The sequence below is a fragment of the Cebidichthys violaceus genome, unplaced genomic scaffold (assembly GCF_023349555.1).
Source record: "Cebidichthys violaceus isolate CVI_PGR_0920_01 unplaced genomic scaffold, fCebVio1.0.p SCAF_119, whole genome shotgun sequence".
In the NCBI taxonomy this organism is placed as follows: Eukaryota; Metazoa; Chordata; class Actinopteri; order Perciformes; family Stichaeidae; genus Cebidichthys; species Cebidichthys violaceus.
This window is the reverse complement of record NW_027176284.1, coordinates 38319-63834: the sequence shown is the minus strand read 5'-3', so window position 1 is coordinate 63834 and position 25516 is coordinate 38319. Positions and strand designations below refer to the sequence as shown.

The window sequence follows — 25516 nt, the reverse complement described above, 5'->3', positions numbered from 1 at the left end:
CTTCTTTTATTACACCGGAGGAGTCGCCCTCTGCTGGTCAGTAGAGTGAATGCAAGTTTTAAGACACTTTTGCATTGGCTTCACTCTGCAGAACTGCAGTTGCCGCCTGGTATTTTGTTACCTTTTGACAGAGCTACGCTAGCTGTGTCCTTCTATTTCCAGCTAAGCTAAGCTAACCAGCTGCTGACTCCAGTTATATGTTAAATGTAAAGAAGACAGGAAAGCAGTATGGATCTTCTCATCTTACTCTCAGCTAGGGCTGGACGATAATTCAAATTAATAATGTATTGTCTTTTAATGGAATCTTATCGTGATGAAATCATATATTCGAAATACACAGTTACGTTTATCAGAAAATCGGATTGTTTTGCATCGAAGTTCTTAAGTAAATGAGAAAATACTCAGTACTTTGTCAAGTATTTAATTCACACAAATCCATGCGGTCATTTCACTATTTATTGAATTACCAGAAAACATGCTATATCATGATATACCTCGTTATCCAGATATTAAATTACCTAGAGTATATCGGACTAGAGGTTTTGGCCATGTCGCCCAGCCCTACTCTCACCCAGAAAAAGAGCAATTGTATTTCCGTTAATGTCAAACTCTTCCTCTAAAGTACACCACATACTATGGATCAGTTCTTAATTTCCCATTTAACTGAAAATGTATACAGTTATCACATGTATTATCTGTATAACACCAGTGACAACAGGTTTGTGTTTATTCTGATCATGCAGGAGTGAGAAAACAGCGAGACGGCACAGCGTACCGTGTAAGTGTTTCTAGAGCGGAAGCGTGTGCAGCCTCTCGGCATTCGCGGTGTAATGGGCTTGTAACCTACATAGGACATCCATCAGCTGTAGGCGTCTCCAACTGTATGTAAGAATAGCCACCATACCAAAGAGGATTAATAAAACATAGGTTGAATACATTTTTAAATAAGTGTCTCCCATTTACAGTTGCCGTATGCAGGTTACTGAGTGAGAAGTGCGCAGGGTCCCTTCTCTGAGGAATGATAAAGTGATTACATCTATTAATATTGACTGACTAATGGCTCCGCCATCTACTTTCTCATGTCACCCAAAAAGGAGCTCACTTCATTAAGGGTGGCTTTGTTCACCTGGGGAAACTTTTAATGGGCCACATCTGCCCACCTTGAATGTGTGAGAGTTAAATGAGCCCACGAGGCTCCAGACAGGACACACAGAAAGAGTGAGTGGGAGAGTGAGGGGGAGAGAGAGAGAGAGAGAGAGAGAGAGAGAGAGAGAGAGAGAGAGAGAGAGAGACAAAGATTTACAGATCAATTTGTGTAGGCCTACTGCAGGTGTCATCCAGTAAAGGAAGGCCACTGTAATTACCGCTGGACAGACATTCCCATTCAAATCAATGTAGCAGGATGGTCAGAGCGGCGGCCATATTTTATTTGTACCGTTGTCAATGCGACCAGTGTAGCAGGCTAACTTCCGTATTAACTTAGCCGACTTATAGCAAGTTGTGGACTCACTGAGGACAGACAAACAGTGGAGTTGTAACGTTACAAAGCATAGAGAGCCAGAGTAAAAGAGTCACATTTAACAACTTAATGCTTCATACAATCACAGTGTAGAACACCAGATGAGTTACAACTTTGACTGAAACTAGAGATTGAGACCATAAACTCATGTTTACAATGTTTACTGAGGTAATAAATCAAGTGAGAAGTAGAGTCATTTTCTCATAGACTTCTACACAATCTGACTTCTTTTTGCAACCAGAGGAATCGCTTTAGAAGTCGGTTTACAGCTCGGGTGAGTTAGATAAATGTTAAAGATGGGTCATGTTTTTAAGCTCAAATAACTATAAGTTTGTGGTCAGTGAAAAAAAGTATCACTTTTAAAAAAAGAACCAATGCTGATTGTGGAGAATGGAAAAGGAAAAGTAGTCTCCCATTTCAAGGTCCAATGCTTTGTCTACCCATCCGTCCACCCACCCATTTATAACCGTCACTCCAATTCCTAAAGTTTTTTTGGGGGAGGCCAGTCACAGGGAGTAAACTATGATACAGTTAAGTGTTGGTGACCGGTTGTGACACGTCTTCACAGGTTAAAGGTCAAGAAGCTGCTAATAGTTCAACCATAATTGAATACATTTTTTGCCATAAAACCATAAAATATTCAATGAAAAAAAAGGACAAAAAATTCCCCTAAATTGACCACATTTTGTGAAGCAGGTTTCATATTTTTATTCCTATCTTTCCAATGATGGTGCGACCCCTCAGATGTATCTTACCTCTTTTATATTTTTGACTTGTGACCTCTAAAAACAATAACTTCTTGTTTTCTAAGGTTTTTAACAGTTCCAGAGACAAATTGTTGCCCTCTAAACTTCTCAAAAACCATGAAAAACCATTCATATAAAAAAAAAGAAAAAGCAAACAAAGGTCGTAAGAATAGAAAACTTATAGCAGACATCTGTTTTTCCTTCCTGTCAGTACAACGAATCTCCTTGTGACCCCTAAGATTTATCTTTTATTGCATATATATTTGCGGTTGGAAATCAATGCTTTAGGTAAACGTGTCTTTCCATTCATGTAGATTCATCTCATTGAATACAGAGTCAACATGTTGTTGATAAGTTCACAAAACGCATCATTTTTCAACCTATTACTGAAGAGACAATTTTGAAAGCAGACTTATTTTTAGAATTCAAAACCTGACCGGACAAATATAAAAAATGTTTTCCACATCCTTGTAAATATCTCATTGAATGAGAAATGCGCTTTTATATGTTAAAGATATTGACCGATGGATTTGCTTTGACCTCCCACTTTCTTTCTCCTCTGATCCAGTTTGTAAAGTCTCTCCTTCCAAAAGTCTTTATAATCCCCGACGATTTGGTCTCTTTGGGGACATGGGATCAGGTCGCTGCATTGTTTTTCTGCAATAATCCTGGTAGTGGATGGAGAGGTCCGTGGTCTCTGCATTATTAATAATATATGAAGAACACATGTAGTCCGATTTAGTCCTGGTTTAATCATGTCTATAAGCACACAACCCATCTATGAATTATCCTTTAGGTTTAAGAAAGCTTAGAGCAAGTCTGAGAAGTGAACACCGTGTATTTATGTGTGTGTGATTTATTCATGACTGTGTGTGTGTTCACGTCAATGAATCAGAACGTTTCCAGCAGAAAAGTGAATCAGGTCAGATAAGATTAGCAAACCGGACAACACTGCGAAAAGAAAAAGGAGAGGCAGGAGGGAGGGAGTGTGTGTGTGTGTGTGTGTGTGCGGGGAGGAAGTGTGTGTGTGTGTGTGTGTGTGCGGGGAGGAAGTGTGTGTGTGTGTGTGTGTGTGTGAGTGAACTGTAGACTATGAATAAAAGAGGGCAGATGAAACATAAGGATTTCAGTTAGAAATATGGAGATTTTTAGGGTGAGGGGAAATATAGGTTCATAAACAGGTTACAGGGAAACCTATAAGAAGACAAATGAACTCCTTCATGTTCATGGACATTGGTAGCTTTTACTCTCAGTCAATGGAAATGCACAGTTTTAACATTTGACTTTGTCCTGGGATCTATGTCGCCTAGCTTCTATTTAACCATAATAATTCAAGTTGAACTTAAATTGCAAGGGGACAGAGTGAAACATGACAGAAGACCAGCAAGGCAGACAGACCTATTCACATTTTAAATATTAATTTATATAATATTACCATACTAAATTACTGGTATTAATAGTTAATTTAAATCCAGAGAAACCAGATCTTTTTTTCTAATCCTCATTTTAGATTATATCAAGTTAATATTCAAGTTATCAAGAGAATTCCATTCTCTCATAAAGTATGAAACTACAGATAGTGTTTATTGCAGGCCATTAACAACAAAGTGTACTTCATGTTACTGTAGATGAAGTCACTCAAACCATAAAACATCTATGTTGTGACACAGGCCTATAAAAGAGACCTGACTTTCCATAAAGATTTTTAGTTAAGCCTCACAGGACAAGGTTAACAAAAACTCAAAAAAAGATCTCTGAAGGGTTTAAACTAAGGAACTTAGAGAGAGATTGCAAAAAAAAAGAAAAAAGAATTTGATAAAACAGAAGCCAATTATTTATCAAAATACCTCATCAACAAGCACTGAAAAAAAGACTTTTTGGCCCTGTAATTACTACCTCAATTATTTTTATAAAATTTACAAGAAATGACCATTTCAGTGCTTTTACTTTAAAATATCACCTTTTACTTAATATGTTACTTGGTGTTCGTTTGTAATTACGTATCCTCATTTATATAAGTAAATGTTATCATTCACACCAAGTAATATCTACTAAACTACTGTATTGAATGTACAACATGACACAACAAAGTAAAATGTACTTGGGTAATGCGCGTACTCAGGGGGTGACGTCAGAGGAGATTTAGCGCTCTTTTCTTCAGCGAGACAACGGAACAGCAGAACCTGGACAAGGACGGCTGAGTTTCACCTGAGGAGAGAAACTTCATGGACGGGAGCCATTAGGGTAGGTAATATGTTTAATTAATGTTCTACGTTGCTGTTGAGCCTTCGGTCAAGTCTGTGTTGTGAATACTGAAGAGTGACGTGAACTGGTCAGTTTAGCGTGCTAGCTAGTTAGGCTATCATGCTAGCTAACCTGGGACAGCATTACATACATGGCTCACCGCTATGTTTTGTTACAGGGTTCTCCCTGGAAAGGTTTTAGCCTGAGGACGCGGTGCTTGACCGGCTGCGCTCCGTCGACGTGGGGGGGCAAATTACTCCACTTATATAAATAAGCCCACTTCTGCCACACAGGTGCTGTGCTGTGCTGTGCTGAGTCAAGCACATAGCGCGCTTTCCCTCGGACATCCTCAAGTGCAGCCGAGGTCCAATGAGGAAAATGTGACAAGACAGGGAGTCATAGCTGAGCAGCAACAAGCACACTCTGGTCATGAGCTCACAAATATCCCTTATGTGGTGGAATTAGTGACTTTAGAGCGAGTCAAATACACTTATTATTTAGTCATTTTGTCACTATCATATTCTGACATATTTTTACAGTAATTTATATTTCTTTCATCAGTTTTAATCTGGTCTCTTATGTCTCTATCTATCCAATGCGGTGTCCTTGATGATGAAGGCTATGGGCATGAAACAAGGTGCCAGTACTGTGTTGAGTTTGTGTCAGAGATCAACATGACCAGGCCTGCTGTGTATCTCAGTATTAACCTTATGTTGACTTGTTTATGTGCTGTTTTTTTGTGTGGGGATAAAACATGCTAACCATATGAAGATTTAAGCCAAATTCAGATTTAATGTTGTGTTCATGTTTTAACATAATTTCTCTATATATTTCACAGAATATTAAAGGAAGTCAACTCTCAGCAAGTTGACCTCAACAGTTGACACAAGGTAAAATCAACTTAGTACTGTTATAGGTTTAACTTGACATTTGAAGTCTTAGAAAAACACCCTGATCCATTTTGAAGGCCGTAGTTTGTGCTGCTCAATAGTACATTATACCGGGGGGCGACCGTGGCACATGGACAATAGCTAACATTTTACTTCTATTTGTATATGCAATTACATTCTCTTTAATAAATTCACTTCTGTTTAACAGCAACATGTTGAGGGCAGAAGAGATGTCGTCATCTGCTGCTTGATGGAGTTCCTTGGATCAGTCTGGAGAGGAACTCATCAAAGACTACCAGGTAAATTCTGAAAATTTTGGGTTTTCTGATGATTTTTCTGACCCCTATGAACTTGTCTTTTCTCCAACCTAAATATCTAACTCTAATCTTGGTACATTGATATGTAGGTAAGTCATTAATGCCACTGTGTGTGGGGAAAACCTTTTTAATTTAACAAATAACAGGGACTTTAAGCTGGTACTGTATCTGTTTGAAAACCAAACATTTTACCTGATTCTATTTATTTAAGTTACTTCAGTTTTTATTCAGTTTAAAAAAAGTTTATGTTGAATCAAAAACTCAAAGTTTATCTCATGTGTTCCTCAACACTGAACGCAATTGTGTGTCATTCTTTTTTGTAAAACATAATCAACAGATTGTTTGAAAACTTTAAAGACACTTACTGTTCATAGTCCCCAAGACTACCCTAACCACCTGATCCAATGTCTTTCTATGAGCATCTTATTCTTTTGTATTATTGTATCTGTAGACTATTAATTGGCAACTTCAACCTAGTGAGCTCATGGGCTTTATCTATGCTTATCCAAGTGTTGTCAAGCAGTACCTGTTGTTTCAAATTAAAAGTGTTTGTTAAATGACTAAGCGTTTGTGTTCTTAAATTTCTTATTGGCAGCACTGATTTAGAAATGTTTTGTGTGGCAATGCCAACCAGATTATATATGTTGGTATTGATGTGTCTGTCACCAGTTAACAAGTAATGGTGCTGTAGTTTAAAAGAAGCTGTTTCATGTTTTGTAGACAGTTTTATTAAATAAAGGTAGCCCAGTTTAAAAAATGCAACATTCATATTTGAATAGTTGTGTAGAGTAGTAGTAGATAAGATATATTGTGTAAATATTACTTAATATTTCTCAATATAAAAAGTAAAGAAAAGCTAGTTAAATATACATGAAACACCTACTTGATTTTACATGGGTTTTGTAATTAGATGCAAAGGTCGTCTGAGTAAAGATTACTATCAAAGGCTAAGTACATTTTATGTCTAAGGAAGAAATTTGCAAGTAAAAGTTACTTTGGATAAAAAACAATTCTTACTAGTAAGTAAACTTAACTTGAGAATTCCTGAGTAAAAATTACTCAGAATTTCTGTGTGGAAATTGTTACCTAGCTTTTTTCAAGTAAATGTCACAGATTTTTTTTTTTCAGTGAGAAGTCCCAGCGGACGGCCACATGTGGCCGGTGCAGCTGGGAGGGCACAGCTGGCTGCCGGTTTTCATTCCTGCTGCCGTGTGGGGCAGTTGAATTATTTGTGAACGCTTCTCACAGTGTCCGCCTAACCTCTAAAAATAGACCAGTGAGAGACAAACACACACACACACACACACACACACACACACACACACACACACACACACACACACAGAGAGAAAAGAGTCGTCATGGTTTGAGTCTTACTGGTCAGATACATTCGAGGATAAAGTGAAATCCAGCAGCAGGAATCAGAACCTGTTCGCTTAGTTGTGTTAGAGGATTTGAGTGTAGTAAAATAACATAAAAAGTACACTTTCACATTGTGATTAGTCAAGATAGAAAACAGCATCATAAAAAATAAAACTCAGTCAAAGAGTTTGGGATTTGTCACCAACCAAGACATTTTGGATGAATAACTGAACACAAGCACAAATCCCACCAGCTAGCCATAAATAAACAATTAGCTCAAGTGATGTACACATTGATGTAATCACAATAATATATATCATTCTGAAATGGGCTATTCTGCATAATTAACTTTTGGTCCTTCAAGTATATTCCGATTCTAATACTTGTAAGACAGTATTTCTACACTGTGGTAAGTGCTACTTCTTCACCCACTGATAACATTACTGATCTCATTCCGGAGAGCCCAACATGTGGCAACAGTAAAGCTAACATCTATCAATTGTTAATGATTAACGATCATCTTGAGTCTCAGGACCATAACAAATTCATCACTTTATACTAGCTGTCAATTAAAGATAAGATCCTGGTCAGGATCCAGCTGCAGAACAAAGGTCTTCTAGCCCAGGACAGAACCTTAAACTGCAGGGTTACAACTTTCATTGAGGTAAGTTGACTTGTTTTTGTTCAGGTTTTATTAAATAGCACATTGATGATCATTTTCTGTGCAGTAAGACGTATTTCCTCACAGTAACTTAATGTTGTCTCTGCTGCTTCACTGACATGACACTTGCAGATATAATATAGCTATTAGCAAATAGTGCAGCAAACTAAAAAAATGTTTCAACCATATTTGATATTCGTAATCATTATTATGCTTTTGAATAGCATGCTCACAGACCTTTAGGAACTCACACCTTTTTAATTCTCCAATTTACATCGAAACTATGAACAATTTCAGCTTAATTTCACTGTATATAAATACTGTATTGTATTGTATAGAAATATAATTTATATATATTCTAAAATGAGTATAGATCATTTCACAATTGTAAAGGTCAAAATGTAGAAAGCTAATAAGAAACCTCACCACTGCAGCATGAGCGTGAGTAACACAACAAGGCTGTAAAGGCGGAGTAGCTGATGTGGTGACATTTTGTCGTCTCGTTTAGCCACTTGTTGGCAAAAACTTTTTTTATGTCATAAAACAAAACTTTAAAATCTCTTAAGCTCTTGTTAACCACAGACCTTATGTCAGCCATCTGACCAAAGACCCGTTAAAAAAACAACCATTGACTACCAAACAAGGGAACTGGAAGTGCAAAAAATGCTGACCAATTTTAGTTTTTTTGGACTCATCTCTGCAGCACTCTATAGCCATCAGGGAGTGACGACCATAAACAAAGATGGCGATGTCCAAAATAACGAACTCAAGGCTTTAAAACACTAGTCCAAAAACTAATGGGTGACATCACGCTGATGACATCCACTTCTTATATACAGTCTATAACCAATAACAAGGAAAACTAACATGCGCATTTAGATTAAAAACATCAGTAATAACTACGTAATGTGTATTTTTTATGTTGTGTGGAACATTTTTTCCATTCGAAGGTAAACACAGATATGATGGGTTTAGAGTGCGACTGGCCATCTCATTCACTTCAAAAGAACTGTCACCATCTGTCACCAGGACTGGAGGACCCTTCCTTCTTTGACATCAGCTGACAGGACATAAACAGCTGATGTCACTTGCATACACTGCAACAGGAAATTAACTCGGTCACATTTAGAGTGTACACAACTCTAAAATGGTCTATAAAGGATTTTGTAAATGCATGAGAAAGTTAAGATATTAAACATTCTCATAGAAAAACTGTTTGATACAATCTTTCAGTGTTTATATATTGTTGTAATAGTACGTTTTGATGCTTATTAGACATTTTCTGAATCTATCTCTGTAATTCAGAGCAATCAATGATTGAGGGATTGCCTCCACACAGCTCTCAACATGGTGGCGGCTGCTAACAGCTAACAGCGCAAACAACAGCAACAGTGCGGACAGAGCTCACAATGATTACCAGAGGGGGACCGGAGGGTGGGCGCTACGCTACATTGGCTGTTGGCCGTCTGTCTAGTCAGTGGGACAAACAAACATACACGCACTGCCGGACTGGCTACCAAAGCAAAACACAGAGAAGCTCGGGGTTGACTTCATTATCTTCTTCTTCTTACACAGGACACAAATACTGCTAAATAGTTGTTTGCTGCCATATTAATGTTTTGACTGTCGTATAGAGAACCATTCTTTAAATCGAGAGACCAGCTTCAGTATCAGTGAGTTATTGAATGAAGAAGGAAAAACAACAAAAGCATATGGCATCTTAAATGTTTAAGTATATTGTATATGTTTTTTTCCACAGAGATGTTGCACCACACAGTTTTGGTGGTTTTGCTGGTGTGGATGACAGTGGATCATGCATCCTCTGCAGCTGCTCCTTCTCCACAGATAGGTAAAGGCCATGCAACACACACTCTACTTTCCCACATCACCGCTATCTAATTTTCATATCTGAGTGAGATATGCTTTACTTTCAGAAGATGAGGAGCTCAGCCACACAGAAGCCGCAAATCCGATCGAGATGACGGAAAAGCTCACCAGCACAAACTTCGAACAGTTGGAGAAATTAAGGATCAGGTCCACATATGTTGCGAGGAGCTGTAAGGAGATCAAGGACAGATATAATGAACAAGAAGGTGTTTCTCTGGACAATACTTTCAAATTTAACACGTTATTGATCAACAGTTTTTCATTAATTCAAGGTGTTGCAACCTACTATAAAACATTTTTACCCTATAACATTTACTGTAATATTGGCAGATGGGTTGTACTACCTGACCACTGCTAATGGCATGGTCTACCAGACTTTCTGTGACATGACTACCGCGGGCGGCGGCTGGACTCTGGTGGCGAGCGTCCATGAGAACAGTGTTTATGGAAAGTGCACGGTGGGCGATCGCTGGTCGAGCCAGCAGGGCAACAACGCTGACCTGCCGGACGGAGACGGGAACTGGTCCAACAGGAACACGTTCGGAGCAGCAGAGGGCGCCACCTCGGACGACTTCAAGGTACTGAGCATGAACGTGACAGTCATATAAATGCAGTGGTGGAAAAATTATTGCACTTACTGAAGATTACTTTAGTAAATGCTTAAAGTACTTTATTCAAGTGTGATTTGAGGTACTTTGCTAGTAGGCATTATGTGCAATTGTATTCAACTTCCACTCATTATAATTCAGGGGGAAATATTGTACTTAATTTATCTGAAAGTGGGAGTTACTGGTTCATTTCAGATTTAAAACTTTTAAGATTCTAGAATAACGAGAAGTGGTGTCCAGCTGGGTGTCACATTTCAGTGTATTAAGCAGTTCCACCAAAGACAGATTTCCCCTTTCCACATGGTTTCACTTTAATAACAAATAAACCTTTGACGGGGTGCAACCCCAAGGTTGGGAAGCACTGGACTAAACTACCAAAATGTATATTCAGTATCTAAAACTAGCTCCACCTCGAGCACCTACAACTAGTAAACAAGTAAAATGCTGCTTACACGTTGACACATCAGTGTTAACCAGGCGGCAACCTCCGGATCTGAAAAGTGAAGTCAGTGCTCAAGTGTCTTAAACTTGCATTCTCTCTAATGGTCATCAGGGGACGACTCCTCAGATTGTATAAAAGTCAATGAGAAAATGACTCTACTTCTCTCTTGATTTATTCCCTCAGTAAACATTGTAAACATGAGTTTATGGTCTCAATCTCTAGTTTCAAGTCTTCTTCAATACACCATGATGTTCATTTAGTAAATTATGGTCCATTTAGAGTCAAATAGACCATAAAGCAGGGTATGCTTTAGGGCGGGGCTACCTTGTGATTGACAGGTCACTTCCGCTACCAGAGTCATATACAACGTCTCTACGTCACTCATTACGATTATGGTCACTTGCGTTCACTGGTTGCAAAAAACCAAGATGGCGACGGCCAAAACACCAAACTCGAGGTTTCAAAGTCGTAACTCTCTCTCTCTCTCTCTCTCTCTCTCTCTCTCTCTCTCTCTCTCTCTCTCTCTCTCTCTCTCTCTCTCTCTCTCTCTCTCTCTCTCTGGTCTGTTTACTTTTTGGGAAACAGAGAGACCCTGCACACTCACACAGGTGTTTTTGATTGCTCTAGTTAGTCAAGTTAAATTAGGGAGGAGCTATACAGGGATTTTTGTGATATGACCAAACTAACTGAATTAAAAACAATCACAGCAGTGTGATAATATGGACATGTTTCTTTTTCAAATCTTCAAAAGCCAGGTTATATATCTGTTCAGAATTCAGAAAGCCATTCGGAATCTGGTCCTCTCGACAACGCCTCGACAATATTAATCAGCCCTTTTCTGTTATCTTAACTGTTTTTTCTTCCATGGTTTTTGCATGACTTTGTAACAACCAAATGAAGAAAAAAAAGTGAATCTGTATACACCCGCACAGTCAGTGAAAGTGAAAACTATGTGGAAGACTCAGGGTATGTCGGGGCTTTAAGCTCCCACACCTGCACAGGTGTTTTCAATTATCGTGTCTGATTAGATCGAGCTGTATTGTGTGTGCCGGCTTACTGGAACATTTGTACTGGTCAAGTTACATTTATCTTTTTATTTGTCAATAAAAATGAAAGGCCAGAGAAGTTAAAAAATAAGCACAATGAAAAAAAATCCACTGAATGTTTGACTGATGCAAAAAAAAGAAAAGTTAAAAGTCATCTAAATCACAAAAAAGAGTTGTGACAATAGTGTGTGCGGTTTCTCAGAATCCAGGATACTATGATATCGTGGCAGAAGACATGTCTGTGTGGCACGTTCCCAACAACTTCCCACTGGAGCACTGGAACCTGGCAGCCATCCTCCGCTACCACACTGACAACCGCTTCCTCCGCCTGTATGGAGGGAACCTCTTTCAGCTCTTCAAGGTGACTTAGTAGTGTGGTTATTTTAAAGTTACACTGGTGTAAAGTAACTAAATACAATTTAGAGGTAGTTAGTTACAAGTTACTTTGCGTATTGAGATTAGTTTTACAAAATATAATAATTTTATTTATTATTATTTTTGCCAAACGGAAGATAGTGAGATCGGTCTAGTGTGTGCAGGAGTGTGTGCGTATTTCTGTGTCTGTCCACGCCTAATCTCGCAAATTGCTTTACCAAACTGCATAATATTTTTTGTGGTCATTTATGGCTGCAGGCTCGAGAACCTCTTGTGGTTGCAGTGATTCACACAGGGGCCACAAGTGATCCCCCAGCTGAGGACATTGCCGCCTCTCAGCCTTTGCTCGGTGGCCAGAGACACTGTTTTGATATTGCATATTAATGTACTGTGTACTGCATACTTAATCAGAATGTACTGCATACAGTCGACTAAATGAACGATTAACTACGATCTTACCAGCAGACTGTTCACGCTAAAGTGTGCTCCAGCGCCGGTGGGGCCGATCTCGCCAGTGGCTCCGTCACATCTCCCGAAATGTCACGGCAAAATCCCAACAGGCGTTATCAGAATCAGAATCAGAACCATTTATTGCCACGGTATGCTGCACATACAAGAAATTTGACATGATGCATGACGTGGTGCATAACATTAAACAAGTCTTATTTGAATAAACTGACATATTAGGATTCTAAACAGTTACTTTCTCTCATAAAAGGTGCCCTTGCACCTTCCCGCGTCTCGGGGGTACTGGCGGGACGCCAACAGACGCGGCCGTGAATGTCTTCGACCATCGGACAACACGTCCTGGAGTTTAATGCATTTTTCCCGCGTGAACTCTGTGATGCTGGAAATTATGTAGTGCAAATATTCTACTAGTTCCTGTATCCAATATGTGGCGCTAGATAACACGTGAAAACATGCATTATGTTGCTCTATATCAAGTGCAGACCACATCATGTCAATGTCATGTAAATCGGAGGCCGTTTGTCACATAACGCTGTTTTCCTGTTGCCAGTAGATGGCGCTATGACTGAGTGAATTGACTTGTAGACATCCTCAGGGCATGACTGTTATCAAGTATGGCAAGTTTGGGACAAATTTGAGCAAATTCAGTGGAGTTACATCAGCTTGTTGTTTTTGTTGTTTAATGGCGAATCACATAAAATGTCTGCCACGCCACGGCTACACCATTCCATCAAACGTAAAGCTTTGAGCAACCTTTATTGCAAAGGTCTTTAGATCTACTGACCAAATTTGAAGTGGATCTGACAAAGTCCCTAGGAGGAGTTCGTTAAAGTATAATGACTAGAAATCAAGGGAAGATTCACAAAAAAAATAAAAATGGCCGACTTCCGGTTGTTTTGTTGTAAATCGGACATACTGGGTGAGAGACGCCGCAAAGCATTGGCTGTCAGACTTCTAGGGGGCGCTAGCGAGCAAATTTTTCATACTCAAGCAAAATTTTTTACCAGTCCTGATATGCATTCCAAATTTAGGGAGTTTTGGGATATGATAAAGCCCCCAAAAGGCAACTAATTTGCAGAATAATAATAAACACTACAGTTTCAATAGGAATAGAGCTTTTGCTTGGGCCCTAATAAGTTGATTATATGCAGTTGGCTCATGTCTCATACGTCAAATATCTAACGTGGATTTATTTGTCACGTATCTCGCATACTTCAGTAACAGCACGTTATATATATTGCAGTGGCGGGCCATGCACTTTATACTTGGGCTTTCAGTGTTGTCCTATTACAGTTGAGCCACCTCCTAATAACCTCATTATGACGCCACAGCTACAGGTTAGGGGTGTAACAATATAAGTATTCGTATTGAACGGTTCGGTACGAGGCTTACCGTTCGGTACGCATTACGAATCAAACAATACGTTTGAACTAGAAAATTTCGCAAGAAATTTTGACTGTGTGGCTTCTACTGCCCGAAGACGTCGCAATATATACATAAACGCTGATGTTACCGGCAGTATCGTTGAGGTTCGATTGAGATAATGCTTCTCTCTTTTCTGCATTTTAGATTCATACTCTTGAAAAAGTTAAACCAAGTTAAAGCTGACGCTTTTATTTTGAAAACTTACCGGATGCTCTATCCCTTATCGGTGTCTGACTTCCTGCCTGGGTCGATCTGCTCTGTGTTAATTGACGCAATAAACCCGAGCCTTGGGCTCTCGCGCACCCTTCATTGAGGCAGAGTAGTGTTTGCCTCCCCTTAATGTCAGATCAGCAACACTAAATATGTTTGACACAGACGTGAAATACAGTACCTATTATATGGAAAGAAAGGACATATAATAAAAGTGTTTACAAATATTACAGTGTGTGCAGGAATGAGACAGCAAAAGGCACGCGCTCAACCCAGTTAGTGAGGGATTCACAGTCTGAGGTGAGGAACAGCTGGTCACTGCCTCACCTCACTGTCTCCTCTTTGTTTGAACAGGACATGCACTAATTCAGAGATTTTGATTATAAAAATGTTTGGAATAATACAGAAATTACATTTATAGCGCAGATCAGTAGAGAAATATTAATATTTATTTTATTTTAGCATTATTTGTTTTTTACATTTCATCATCACACCCTGACCGCACGTCCCTGCGTAGAGCTCTGGGTGAACACAGATGGCTACAGTTTGTACTTCCTGATTCAACAACAACAGGACGTCAGTGACGACAGGAGGAACATCGCGCCAACCGCGTCGCTTCAAACGCGTCGCCCCAAACGCGTCGCTCCAAACGCCCCAAACGCGTCGCTTCAAACGCGTCGCTCCAAACGCGTCGCTTCAGACTTTGTATGTAATCTTATCACGCAAATAATTCGCCCTGCGTTCGGTGTGAACACAGCTGGCAGCCTCGTGGGGAGGGGAGGGGGGAGCTGCGCTCATGTGATTGCTTGAAAATGAGGCTGACATCTGATTGGCTACAGATATGTCCATGTTAAAAAAAACGTATTTGTGAATCCGGCCAGGCAGGGGAGTCTCAAAAAACCCACCAACAAATGTGAAGAGATCCACAAACAAATCCACACAAATCCACAAACAAATAGAAAACATCCACACACAAATACATACAAATGCAGAAATATATTTGTTCTGCGTGCATTTGTGAGTCACATTTATTTGTAAATCCTTCTGTGTAGAGACAGACAGACAGACAGAGAGAGAGAGAGAGCGCGTGCGTTCCTGTCACTGGTTGCCATGGTGACGACGCAGGGCCTGGAGAGTCTGTGAGTCTGTTTGTTTATAAACATCAGTAATTAGCTGAATTAAGAACACCTGTGAGCTTGGCAGACTTTTCATGAGAAAACACTGGAAAACACCTGTCAAACAAATGCACTTTATACCAAAACCATGAGTCCAATCAATAAAATAAGTGCACCGTGAGAGAGATAAGACTCTGCCGAACGCCCTGGTGTGTTTTTTATGTTCGTAGTGTTATAAATGTGAGCGCCAGTGCAAGTTACAAAACTGGTACCGTCTGCTTTCTTTGACAAATTTCTTTTCTGATTTAACATGGGGTTTAATGGAGCAGTCGGTTGGAATTCATGTCGCTCCACGGCTGTTTGAGCCAAATGTGTAAGTCCGTTGGATTCCATAGACACTTTGTTGCGACCAGCACAAGATTTCCAAGCTTTTTGGCCAAAAATGGTGTATAAAGAGTAAAAATTGTGGGAATGGGAGCAATTTGTTTGGAAAAATCACAGAACATTTTCCTGCTCTGCTTCACTCTGACCGTGATGTCATCACTCTAGCACTTAACGAGCTGCGCAATACACACCCATTATAAAATCTCAAACAGACCCAAAGTTTTGCTGAAACTAAATCGGTGACTTCATGAAAACTATGCTAGCTAGCAAAATGTCCATTTGGCTCAATAACGTCCATCAATTTGTCTACGTTTTAAACTTTGAATCATGTTTCTACGTTAAAGTATGGCTGGTCAATATGGGTCCAAAGTTAAGTGTTTTTTTTGCTTTCTTCACGCCGAAATCCCATTCAAGTCAATGGGCCAATTTTTCATCGTAGATCGCGATTTTCGGGGAAACCGCTGGACGAATTTCTTATAACAGTCATAGCTCACGATTCCCGATCAAGCCGCACGTGTTGAATTACTTTTTGAGCAGGTGTTGGCAACGCTGTGGGACTAGTTTCGCGGCAAACTCTGATGTGGAAGATGGAGAATAAGAATAACTCGAAAATTTCCTGCTGAAAATGCGTTGGAATGCTGAAAGCTGAAATGAATTGCAAAAACATTGCTGAAAACACAGAAATGAGAGACTACCAATCTGAAAAATGTTGAAGCTCGAAAGCATTTAAACTGCACTGCTGAAAACCCTTCTAGTTGAAACGTCCAACTATGGTGTCTGTAGCTAAAAGTATGAGAAAGAAGGCTTTGAAAGTTGAAGAAGTTTAACAGGATTTGAAGATTTTCTCCATAGATATCCCATTCAAAACAAATTGCAAAAAGCTTAATAATTTAAAAAGTTTAAAGATTACAAATATGAAAAATATCACCCCTCTCCTCAAAAAGCTGAATATCTTGATATTCGAACAGCTTTTGTGGCTTAAAAAATGTCAGCAGTAGTGATATTTGTAGTAGTAGAAGTTGTAGTTGTAGTAGAAGTATTATTAGTAGTAGAAGTATTAGTAATTAGAAGAAGCAGTATAAGTAGTAGTATCAGTAGTCGTAGTAATAGCTGTAGTAGTGGTTGTAGTATTTAATATAACAGTAGTAGTAGTAGAAGAAGTAGTAATAGTAATGGCAGTATTTGAAGTGATAGCAGTAGTATTAGTACTAGTAGCAATCGTACTAATAGCTGTAGTAGTATTGGTCATGGTAGTAGCATGAATAGCAGCAGTAGTGGTAGCAGAGAGAGAGCCAGAGGGAGAGAGGGAGAGACAGAAAGAAAGACAGAGCGAGAAACACAGAATGACAGGAAGACAGAGATAGAGAGACTGAATGAATGAGTGTGAGAGAGTGAGAAAGGCAGACAGTTATTTGTACTGAGTGAGTGAGTGAGACAGGCAGTCAGACAGTTATATGTACTGAGTGAGTGAGGGAGACAGGAGGACAGACAATCATCTGGATTGAGTGAGAAGAGCAGACAGACAGTTATATGTACTGAGTGAGTGGGAGAGAGAGACAGGCAGACCGACAGTTAGATGGACTGAGTGTGTGGGAGAAAGAGACAGGCAGACCGACAGTTAGATGGACTGAGTGTGTGGGAGAAAGAGACAGGCAGACAGATAGTTATATGTACTGAGTAAGTGAGTGAGACAGACAGGTAGACAGACAATCATCTGGATTGAATAAGAAGAGCAGACAGACAGTTATATGTACTGAGTGTGTGGGAGAGAGAGACAGGCAGACAGACAGTTATATGAACTGAGTAAGTGAGTGAGACAGGCAGACAGACAGTTATATGTACTGAGTGTGTAGAGAGAGACAGACAGACAGTTCGATGGACTGATAGTGTGGGAGAGAGAGATAGGCAGACAGACAGTTATATGAACTGAGTGAGTGAGTGAGGCAGACAGACAGTTATATGTACTGAGTATGTAGAGAGAGACAGACAGACAGAGAAAAAAAGAGAGAGTGTGTGTGTGTGTGTGCGTGTGTGTGTGTGTGTCATTGGTTCCCATGGAAAAAACATTGCTGAAAATACAGAAATGAGAGACTACCTGTCTGAAAAATGTTGAAGCCCGAAAGCATTTAAACTGCACTGCTGAAATCCCTTCTAGTTGAAACGTCTAACTATGGTGTCTGTAGCTGAAAGTATGAGAAAGAAGAAGGCTTTGAAAATTGAAGAAGTTTAACAGGATTTGAAGATTTTCTCCATAGATATCTTATTCAAAACAAATTGCAAAAAGCTTAATAGTTCAAAAATGTAAAGATTATAAATATGAAAAGTCATATCACCCTCTCCTGAAAGAGCTTAAAAAATGTCAGCAGTGGTGATATTTGTAGAAGTTGTAGTAGAAGTATTGTTTGAAGTAGAAGTATTAGTAGCATTAGAGATATTTATAGTAGTAGTAGAAGTTGTAGTTGTAGTAGAAGTATTATTAGTAGTAGAAGTATTAGTAATTAGAAGAAGTAGTAGAAGTAGTCGTAGTAATAGCTGTAGTATTGGTTGTTGTATTTAATATAACAGTAGTAGTAGTAGAAGAAGTAGTAGTATGAGTAACAGTAATGGCAGTATTTGAAGTAGCAGCAATAGCAGTAGTATAAATACTGGTAGCATTCATACTTTTAGCTGTAGTAGTATTAGTATTGGTAGTAGCATGAATAGCAGCAGTATTAGTAGTAGTAGCAGTTGTAGTTTAAGTAATAGTAGTACTGGTAGTATTAGCAGTAGTAGTAGTGGTAATAGTTGCAACAACAAAAGTTGTAGTAGAAGTAGTATTAGTAGCAGTAGTAGTAATACTAGAAATATTAGCAGCAGTAGTAGTAGTTGTCGTAGTATTAGTAAGAGCATTAATTATTTCAACAAAAAAAGCCTCATTTTGAGCTTAATGTTTAAATACAGTTAATCCATGGGGCTTTTATTTTGAAAGGGTGGGGCTGGGTGGGTTAGACAGGAGGAGAGGAGACTGAATCATAATGTTAGATAAACACAAACAGGTTATTAAATGACAGGCTTCATCAAAAGCATTTCAGTTGGAATTCATTCGGTGGGGCTTGTACTTTAAAATGGTGTGTGTGTGAGTGTGTGGGGGGGTCCTCTAAAAGTCTCTAATACCTGAATGACTGTATAAGAGATACACACGCAGAGAGAGAGAGACACACAGAGAGATAGAGAGAGAGAGGCTTGTGTCTGTGAGTCTGTGTGTTTATAAACATCAGTAATTAGCTCAAGCACGAACACCTGTGAGCCTGCCGCCTTTTCATGAGAAAAAAACTGGAAAACACCTGTCAAACAAAACCCAAAAAACACCATAACCATAGCCCCTATTGCTCCAAAATGAATACTCGAGAGGGAGGATGACTTGAAGAACAGATCATGCGAAAATTGTGTCTGTAGTGTAAAAAAAAGTGGCTTCAATGGCGATTTAGAAATGGGGTACGGTTGTCTGTGCAAGACTTTTTTGAAGTACGTTTTAACATTGGGGTCTATGGAGGAGAAAGTTGGTTTTCCTCTCAAGTAAAGGCTTTTGTGCCAAATGTGTAAATCTGTGAGATTCCATAGTCATATGTCTACGACAAGGACAAGATTAGCTACGTTTCCATCCAAAAATTATGCATGTAGAGTGAAAATTGAGGAGTCAGTCGCAAAAGACAAATATTTTTTTCACAGAAATCTCAGGCTTCTCTTCACTCTAGCGATGACATCACGCACTCTAAGCTGCGCAATACACACCCATTATAAAAGCAGAAAAGGACTGAAAAACACATAAAAGCAAAATTGCTACAGCTCAAAAAGTATAAAAGATATCAAAATGATTATAACATACAATCATTGATCAGGGTTTTCTCAACATTTGAAAGTTTAAATGGTGTCTGTAGCTGAAAGTATGAGGAAGTAGAATGATCTGAAAGTTGAACAAGTTTAAGAGGATTTGAAAAGTTTCTCCATAGACATCCCATTCAAAAAAAAATTGCAAAATGCTTAATAATTAAAAAAGTTGAAAGATTAGAAACATAAAAAGACATAGCACCCCTCTCCTGAAAAAGCTGAACATTTTCATATTTGAACGGTTTCTGTAGCTTAAGAAATGTGGACGTTATTAAGTGCCAAAATACGTACGGAAGAAATAGTTGAAGAATAAAGATTCGAAGAACAATACTTGGAATGCTGAATCAGCATTCCAACAATAAGCTCGCAGGATTACAGTCAGTGTGCTTTGGCACAGGCAGTATTACTGCCTTGTGCCACAAAGCCACACTGAATAAGCCCGCAGGATTACAGTCAGTGTGCTTTGGCACAGGCAGTAATACTGCCTTGTGCCACAAAGCCACACTGAATAAGCCCGCAGGATTACAGTCAGTGTGCTTTGGCACAGGCAGTATTACTGCCTTGTGCCACAAAGCCACACTGAATAAGCCCGCAGGATTACAGTCAGTGTGCTTTGGCACAGGCAGTATTACTGCCTTGTGCCACAAAGCCACACTGAATAATACTATTGCATTTGGAAAATGCAGAAGCTTAAATTGTGGGAAATATAATGCTCTCTCGGTGAAGCCACTGCGCTCAACATGGCAACCCACCCGACGTAACGCCCACCACGGAAGAACAACATTGCACTCTAGTGAGGCACGTGTGTTGTTCCTTAGCAGGAAAACCAACAGCAGCACATACGCTGCAAGCTCTCCCCGCAGCGTTTCGGTAGCTACTACCTACTGATTCAAACAGGGCTAAAGAAATCACCACACAATCCCCATTTCTCCAGACCATAATTCTTGCTTTGTAAAAGAAAACAAAAGCCCAAACAGAGAATCAAATGTCCAAACCCAAAACGTCCGATATTATTTGTTTTGCGTAAAAATGAAGCTCAACACCTACAAATACACTAACTGCAGAGTGCAGATACATGAATACGCGCATGATGGGATGCTTCGTCATTAACGGACAATGCATATAGTCAAAATCAATGTAATTAACACAATGACAAGAACAAACTCACAAGAACCAGCCACATATATTTATATTCCCCCCGTGAGTTCGCTTCATTCATACTGGTCAGTGTTTACATTCCGCCGCAGGGCAACGTGCGGAGGCACAGCGCGCTCGTCGACCAGATACTGTGTGTGGAGCGGACCAACCCGGACTCTTTAGTTATTGTCCTTGGTGACTTTAACAAAAGAAACCTCAGTCATGAACTCCCCAAATACAGACAGTTTATTAAATGTCCAACCAGAGAGGAGAACATTCTGGATCACTGCTACACCACAATCAGCGGGGCCTATCACGCCGTCCCTCGTGCTGCACTGGGACTCTCTGACCACGTCATGGTCCATCTGATTCCTTCATACAGGCAGAAACTAAAGCTCTCTAAACCTGTGGTGAGGAAATTCAAGAAGTGGACCAGTGAAGCTATGGAGGATCTTCGGGCGTGCTTAGACTGTACCGACTGGGATGTTTTCAGGACTACTACCAACAGTCTGGATGAGTACACAGAGGCTGTAACTTCATACATCAGCTTCTGTGAGGACAGCTGTGTTCCAACAAGCACCAGGGTGAGTTACAACAACGACAAACCCTGGTTTATAGCGGAACTCAGACAGCTAAGGCTGCACAAGGATCAGGCATTTAGGAGTGGGGACAAGGACTTGTACAAAGAGGCAAAATACAGGTTTAGTAAGGCAGTAAGGTTTTTTAGTAAAAACAACTGTACTCTGAGAAACTGCAACACCAGCTCTCAGCAAGTGACTCTGCTTCTGTCTGGAGAGGCCTCAGACAGATCACCAACTACAAGCCAAAAGCCCCACACTCCATGAATGACCTCAGCCTGGCAGATGAGCTGAACGAGTTCTACTGTCGCTTTGATGGACAATAGGACATCCCTGACTCCATCCCCCACAGCCCCATCAACCAGCCCCAGACCACCAGCCCCCCGTCCCCCAGCCCAGCAGGGGCCCACGCCTCTGTAACACCCATCCCAGTGGCCCCCACACCCTCCTCCCCAGTGATAGGCTTTTTAAAAAACAAAACCCTCAAGCATTGTGCTGATCAGCTGTCTCCGGTGTTTACAGACATCTTCAACACCTCCCTGGAGACATGCCATGTACCAGCCTGCTTCAAGGTCTCCACCATCATCCCCATCCCCAAAAAACAAGGATCACAGGACTCAATGACTACAGGCCCGTCGCCCTGACCTCTGTAGTCATGAAGTCTTTTGAGCGCCTTGTCACACCTTAAAACCCTCACTGACACACTCCTGGACCCCCTGCAGTTCGCCTAGAGAGCCAACAGGTCTGTAGACGACCCAGTCAACATGGCCCTCCATTTCATCCTCCAGCATCTGGACTCCCCAGGAACCTACGCCAGGATGCTGTTTGTGGACTTCATCTCTGCTTTCAACACCATCATCCCATCTCTGCTGCATAACAAGCTCTCCCAGCTGCACATGCCCGACTCCACCTGCAAGTGGATCACAGACTTCCTGTCTGACAGGAAGCAGCACGTGAAGCTGGGAAAGCACGTCTCAGCCTGCACCTTCAGTCACTAGTCCGTCAAGCTACTGAAGTTTGTGGATGACACCACCCTCATTGGACTCACCTCTGGTGGAGATGAGTCCACCTACAGGTGGGAGACTGACCATCTGGTGACCTGGTGCAGTCTGAACAACCTAGAGCTCAACGCTCTAAAGACAGTGGAGATGGTTGTGGATTTCAGGAAGAACGTAGCCCCACCTGCCCCCATCACCCTGTGTGACTCCACCGCGTCGACGGGCTCAACCAGGAAGGTTGGGCTCCACCATAACCCAGGACATCAAGTGGGAGCTTAATACCAGCTCCATCACAAAGAAGGCTCAGCAGAGGATGTACAGTACTTTCTGAGGCAGCTGAAGAAATTCAACCCGCCAAAGACAATGATGGTGCACTTCTACACTGCCATCATTGAGTCCATCCTCTGCTCCTCCATCACGGTCTGGTACGCTGCAGCCACGGCCAAGGACAATGGTAGGCTGCAGCGCATCATTCGCTCTGCCGAGAGGGTGATCGGCTGCAATCTGCCGTCCCTCCAGGACTTGTTCGCCTCAAGGACCCTGAAGCAAGCAAGAAAGACTGTAGCCGACCCCTCTCACCCTGGACATGAATTGTTCATGCCCATTCCATCTGACAGGAGGCTGAGGTCCATCAGGACCAAGACCTCACGGCACATGAACAGTTTCTTCTCATCCGCAGTCGGGCTCATTAACAGAGCCTGGGTCCCCCACTGACTCTGTCATCCCCAGAACAATTTTCCTACCGGTCACTCCCCTGCACATCACTAGGTTGTTATTTAAATACACGTGACACTTTTACACTATACTTACATCTCACTTGTTTATAGTCCTGTTATCTGTTTGTTTGTGCACTTTATTTTATATTGCACTTTATCTTATGTTTCACTTTATTTTATATTTCTCTGTAAATTTTAATATGTTTCTACTTTGCACTGTGTTATTTGTCGTTGACTGTTAAATGTTATGCACCTCCCGTCATGTCAAATTCCTCGTATGTTCAACATACTATGACAATAAACGGTTCTGATTCTGATTCTTATGACAACAAAGCATGACAAATCAATCCAGCAACACTGCGGTGCTAAAACACGCATTCCGCCGCACACTAAAGAGCATCAGAGGGAACAATATTAACCATATCATAAAAACGACACGATAGACAACTTAACACAGTAGTAATGCTACTGCAGATGTAAAACAAAAGCAGTTCACTTATCAAAGCTGCTGTTCACTATTTAAAGACAAAGTCCATCCTCCTTTCTTTGTTAACAAAGAGTTGAATGACGTGGTTGTACAGTACATCGGTGCGGTTCAGTTCCAGTAAGAGGTCCTCCTGCGAACTTGTTCGTTGAGTTGTAGATCCACTTGGGTTGAAAAAGTTTTCAAAAGCACCGTAGCTTGTAAGTGTCCTGTCGTGCTATGGTGTCTTGTTGCTGCCTTGGTCAGGCAACTCAGGTTAGCATAGCACCAAACACCAAGATGCTCAGTCACAAATAAAACGCATTCAAAAAAAACAAAGCTAGGTAAAAAAAAAAAATCTACATGAAGCAAAACGATAAAAATGTCATGTCAATGTTATAACTTCTTACATATCTTTCAACTTGAACTCTTACTACTACTAAGTTCTGCTAGCTAGCTTCAGTTTCAAAACAGTCACGGTAGTCCACTGACCAATCACGGCGCATGTTAATGCTGACGTACTCGGCTAGGCCACCCAGAAAGCTCTGGCACGTCAAAAATGGGTTTCCTGCAGAAACCCATTTCTCTTCTTACTTAGAGAGAGCATAGGGGTGAAATCTGATTCGATAAAAGCTCTACTTAAAACAAGCTGTGCTGGAAGCAGAGCTGCAGCGCTGGAAACAGGGCAACAGAAGAAGACATTAGCTGTGCAATGAGATAATAAGCTAATGGGAAAATAATTGTGTATTTATGAAAAATTATAAAATAGCTATAACTTTGTGATTCTATTTAGGCCAGCAGAGAAGGCTTTGCTGGCCCTGACGGCCCACCACTGATATATTGTCACATTTCTCCAGCAATATCCAGTGAGATACAACGTTGGCTCGTGCAGCAACAGAGGGCCGTCTATTCCTATTGTGTATGACCATGGAGACAGAGATTCCACCAGAATGTTATATGGACCCAATTCAAGAGGTAAATGTAATGAGAAGGAAATAGAGATAACAGAGCTTCTTCGCTATAAGGCATTGCTTGAATTAATAAACGTATTACTTTTCAAGGTTAAAGGTTACCCTCAATTTATAAAATTGCTAAGAGATTAACTAAGTTAACCAAATTCATCCTTCATTTTTTTTTTCTGTTTCTGTGAAAGGTGAGTTTGAACCAGGTTTCATCACATTCAGAGCAATAAACAACGAACGCTCAGCCATGGCTATCTGTTCCGGGGTCAAGCCTACTGGCTGCAACACCGAACATGTGAGTCCCACACCTCTGCCGTCGGTCAGTCAACACAGAAAATGATGCACAGTGTAGTAATACTGTTGTCGTGTGTGTATGTCTCCAGTACTGTATAGGAGGAGGCGGATATTTCGAACCTGTGTACTGTGGGGACTTCCCATCATTTGACTATGACAGACTGGGAGGGTCGCAAGGCTGGAGCGCTTCCAAAGAGATGACTGAGGCCGCTGCTTTACTGTTCTACCGCTGAGAGGGCTAGCTATTTGCACACGTAGCTTATGACTATTGTTTCCGACGCATCAACAATCACACTTGTAGCCAGCATGTCTCGTGCTTCAGAGAACAATCCTTGTGTTTGGGTCTGTTTGGGTCCATAAATTATAAATCCTCATATTACAGTCACTTGTAATATGAGGCAAAGCCCTCTGAGGCAAATTTGTGATTTTGGGCTATACAAAATAAATTGAATTAAATTGAAACTGAACTTGTAATGACACCAGCAGATAGAGCTATTAAACTGCATATTCAAATAAAAATATTTTGCATTTTTGGAAGCTTTTTGAATAGAGTGTCTTAAAGCCACCCTCTGTGGTATATATATTCTCTGCCCATTGACCTGTATTACACACAAGCGATCATTTTAGCTCAAAAATCTCTCTCCCTGAGCCCTCCTAGATTGTGACATTACATCTGACCTCCATCACCCTGTGGTGGCCTTGCCTGTGTCCGGGCCTTTGAATCCATCCACTCCATCGAGTTCTGTTTAATATTGGGCAAGTGACGGCCCTCGCACCCTCATTTATCCTGACGACTAGCTGG

At 40.6% G+C, this 25516-nt stretch overlaps 1 protein-coding gene and 1 long non-coding RNA gene across 3 annotated transcripts; both read left to right on the top strand.

The window, feature by feature from the left end:
• The first annotated feature begins 4388 nt into the window (after positions 1-4388).
• On the top strand, positions 4389-6015 carry LOC137868574 (uncharacterized). The gene is made up of 3 exons (XR_011102228.1): positions 4389-4509; positions 5348-5399; positions 5608-6015. It is a non-coding gene; the product is annotated as an uncharacterized lncRNA (long non-coding RNA).
• A 1618-nt stretch (positions 6016-7633) lies between these two features.
• On the top strand, positions 7634-25247 carry LOC137868581 (intelectin-like). Of its 2 annotated transcripts, XM_068705449.1 has the most exons (8): positions 7634-7742; positions 9499-9588; positions 9674-9832; positions 9957-10204; positions 11925-12083; positions 24316-24433; positions 24612-24715; positions 24804-25247. In XM_068705449.1, the coding sequence occupies exons 2-8, from the start codon at positions 9501-9503 to the stop codon at positions 24945-24947; spliced, it is 1020 nt and encodes a 339-aa protein (XP_068561550.1). In that variant the 5' UTR covers positions 7634-7742; positions 9499-9500; the 3' UTR covers positions 24948-25247. The 2 variants fall into 2 exon arrangements, with proteins under 2 accessions (XP_068561550.1, XP_068561549.1); XM_068705448.1 differs by lacking the exon at positions 7634-7742 and having other exon boundaries at positions 9483-9588; positions 9677-9832.
• Positions 25248-25516: the final 269 nt, after the last annotated feature.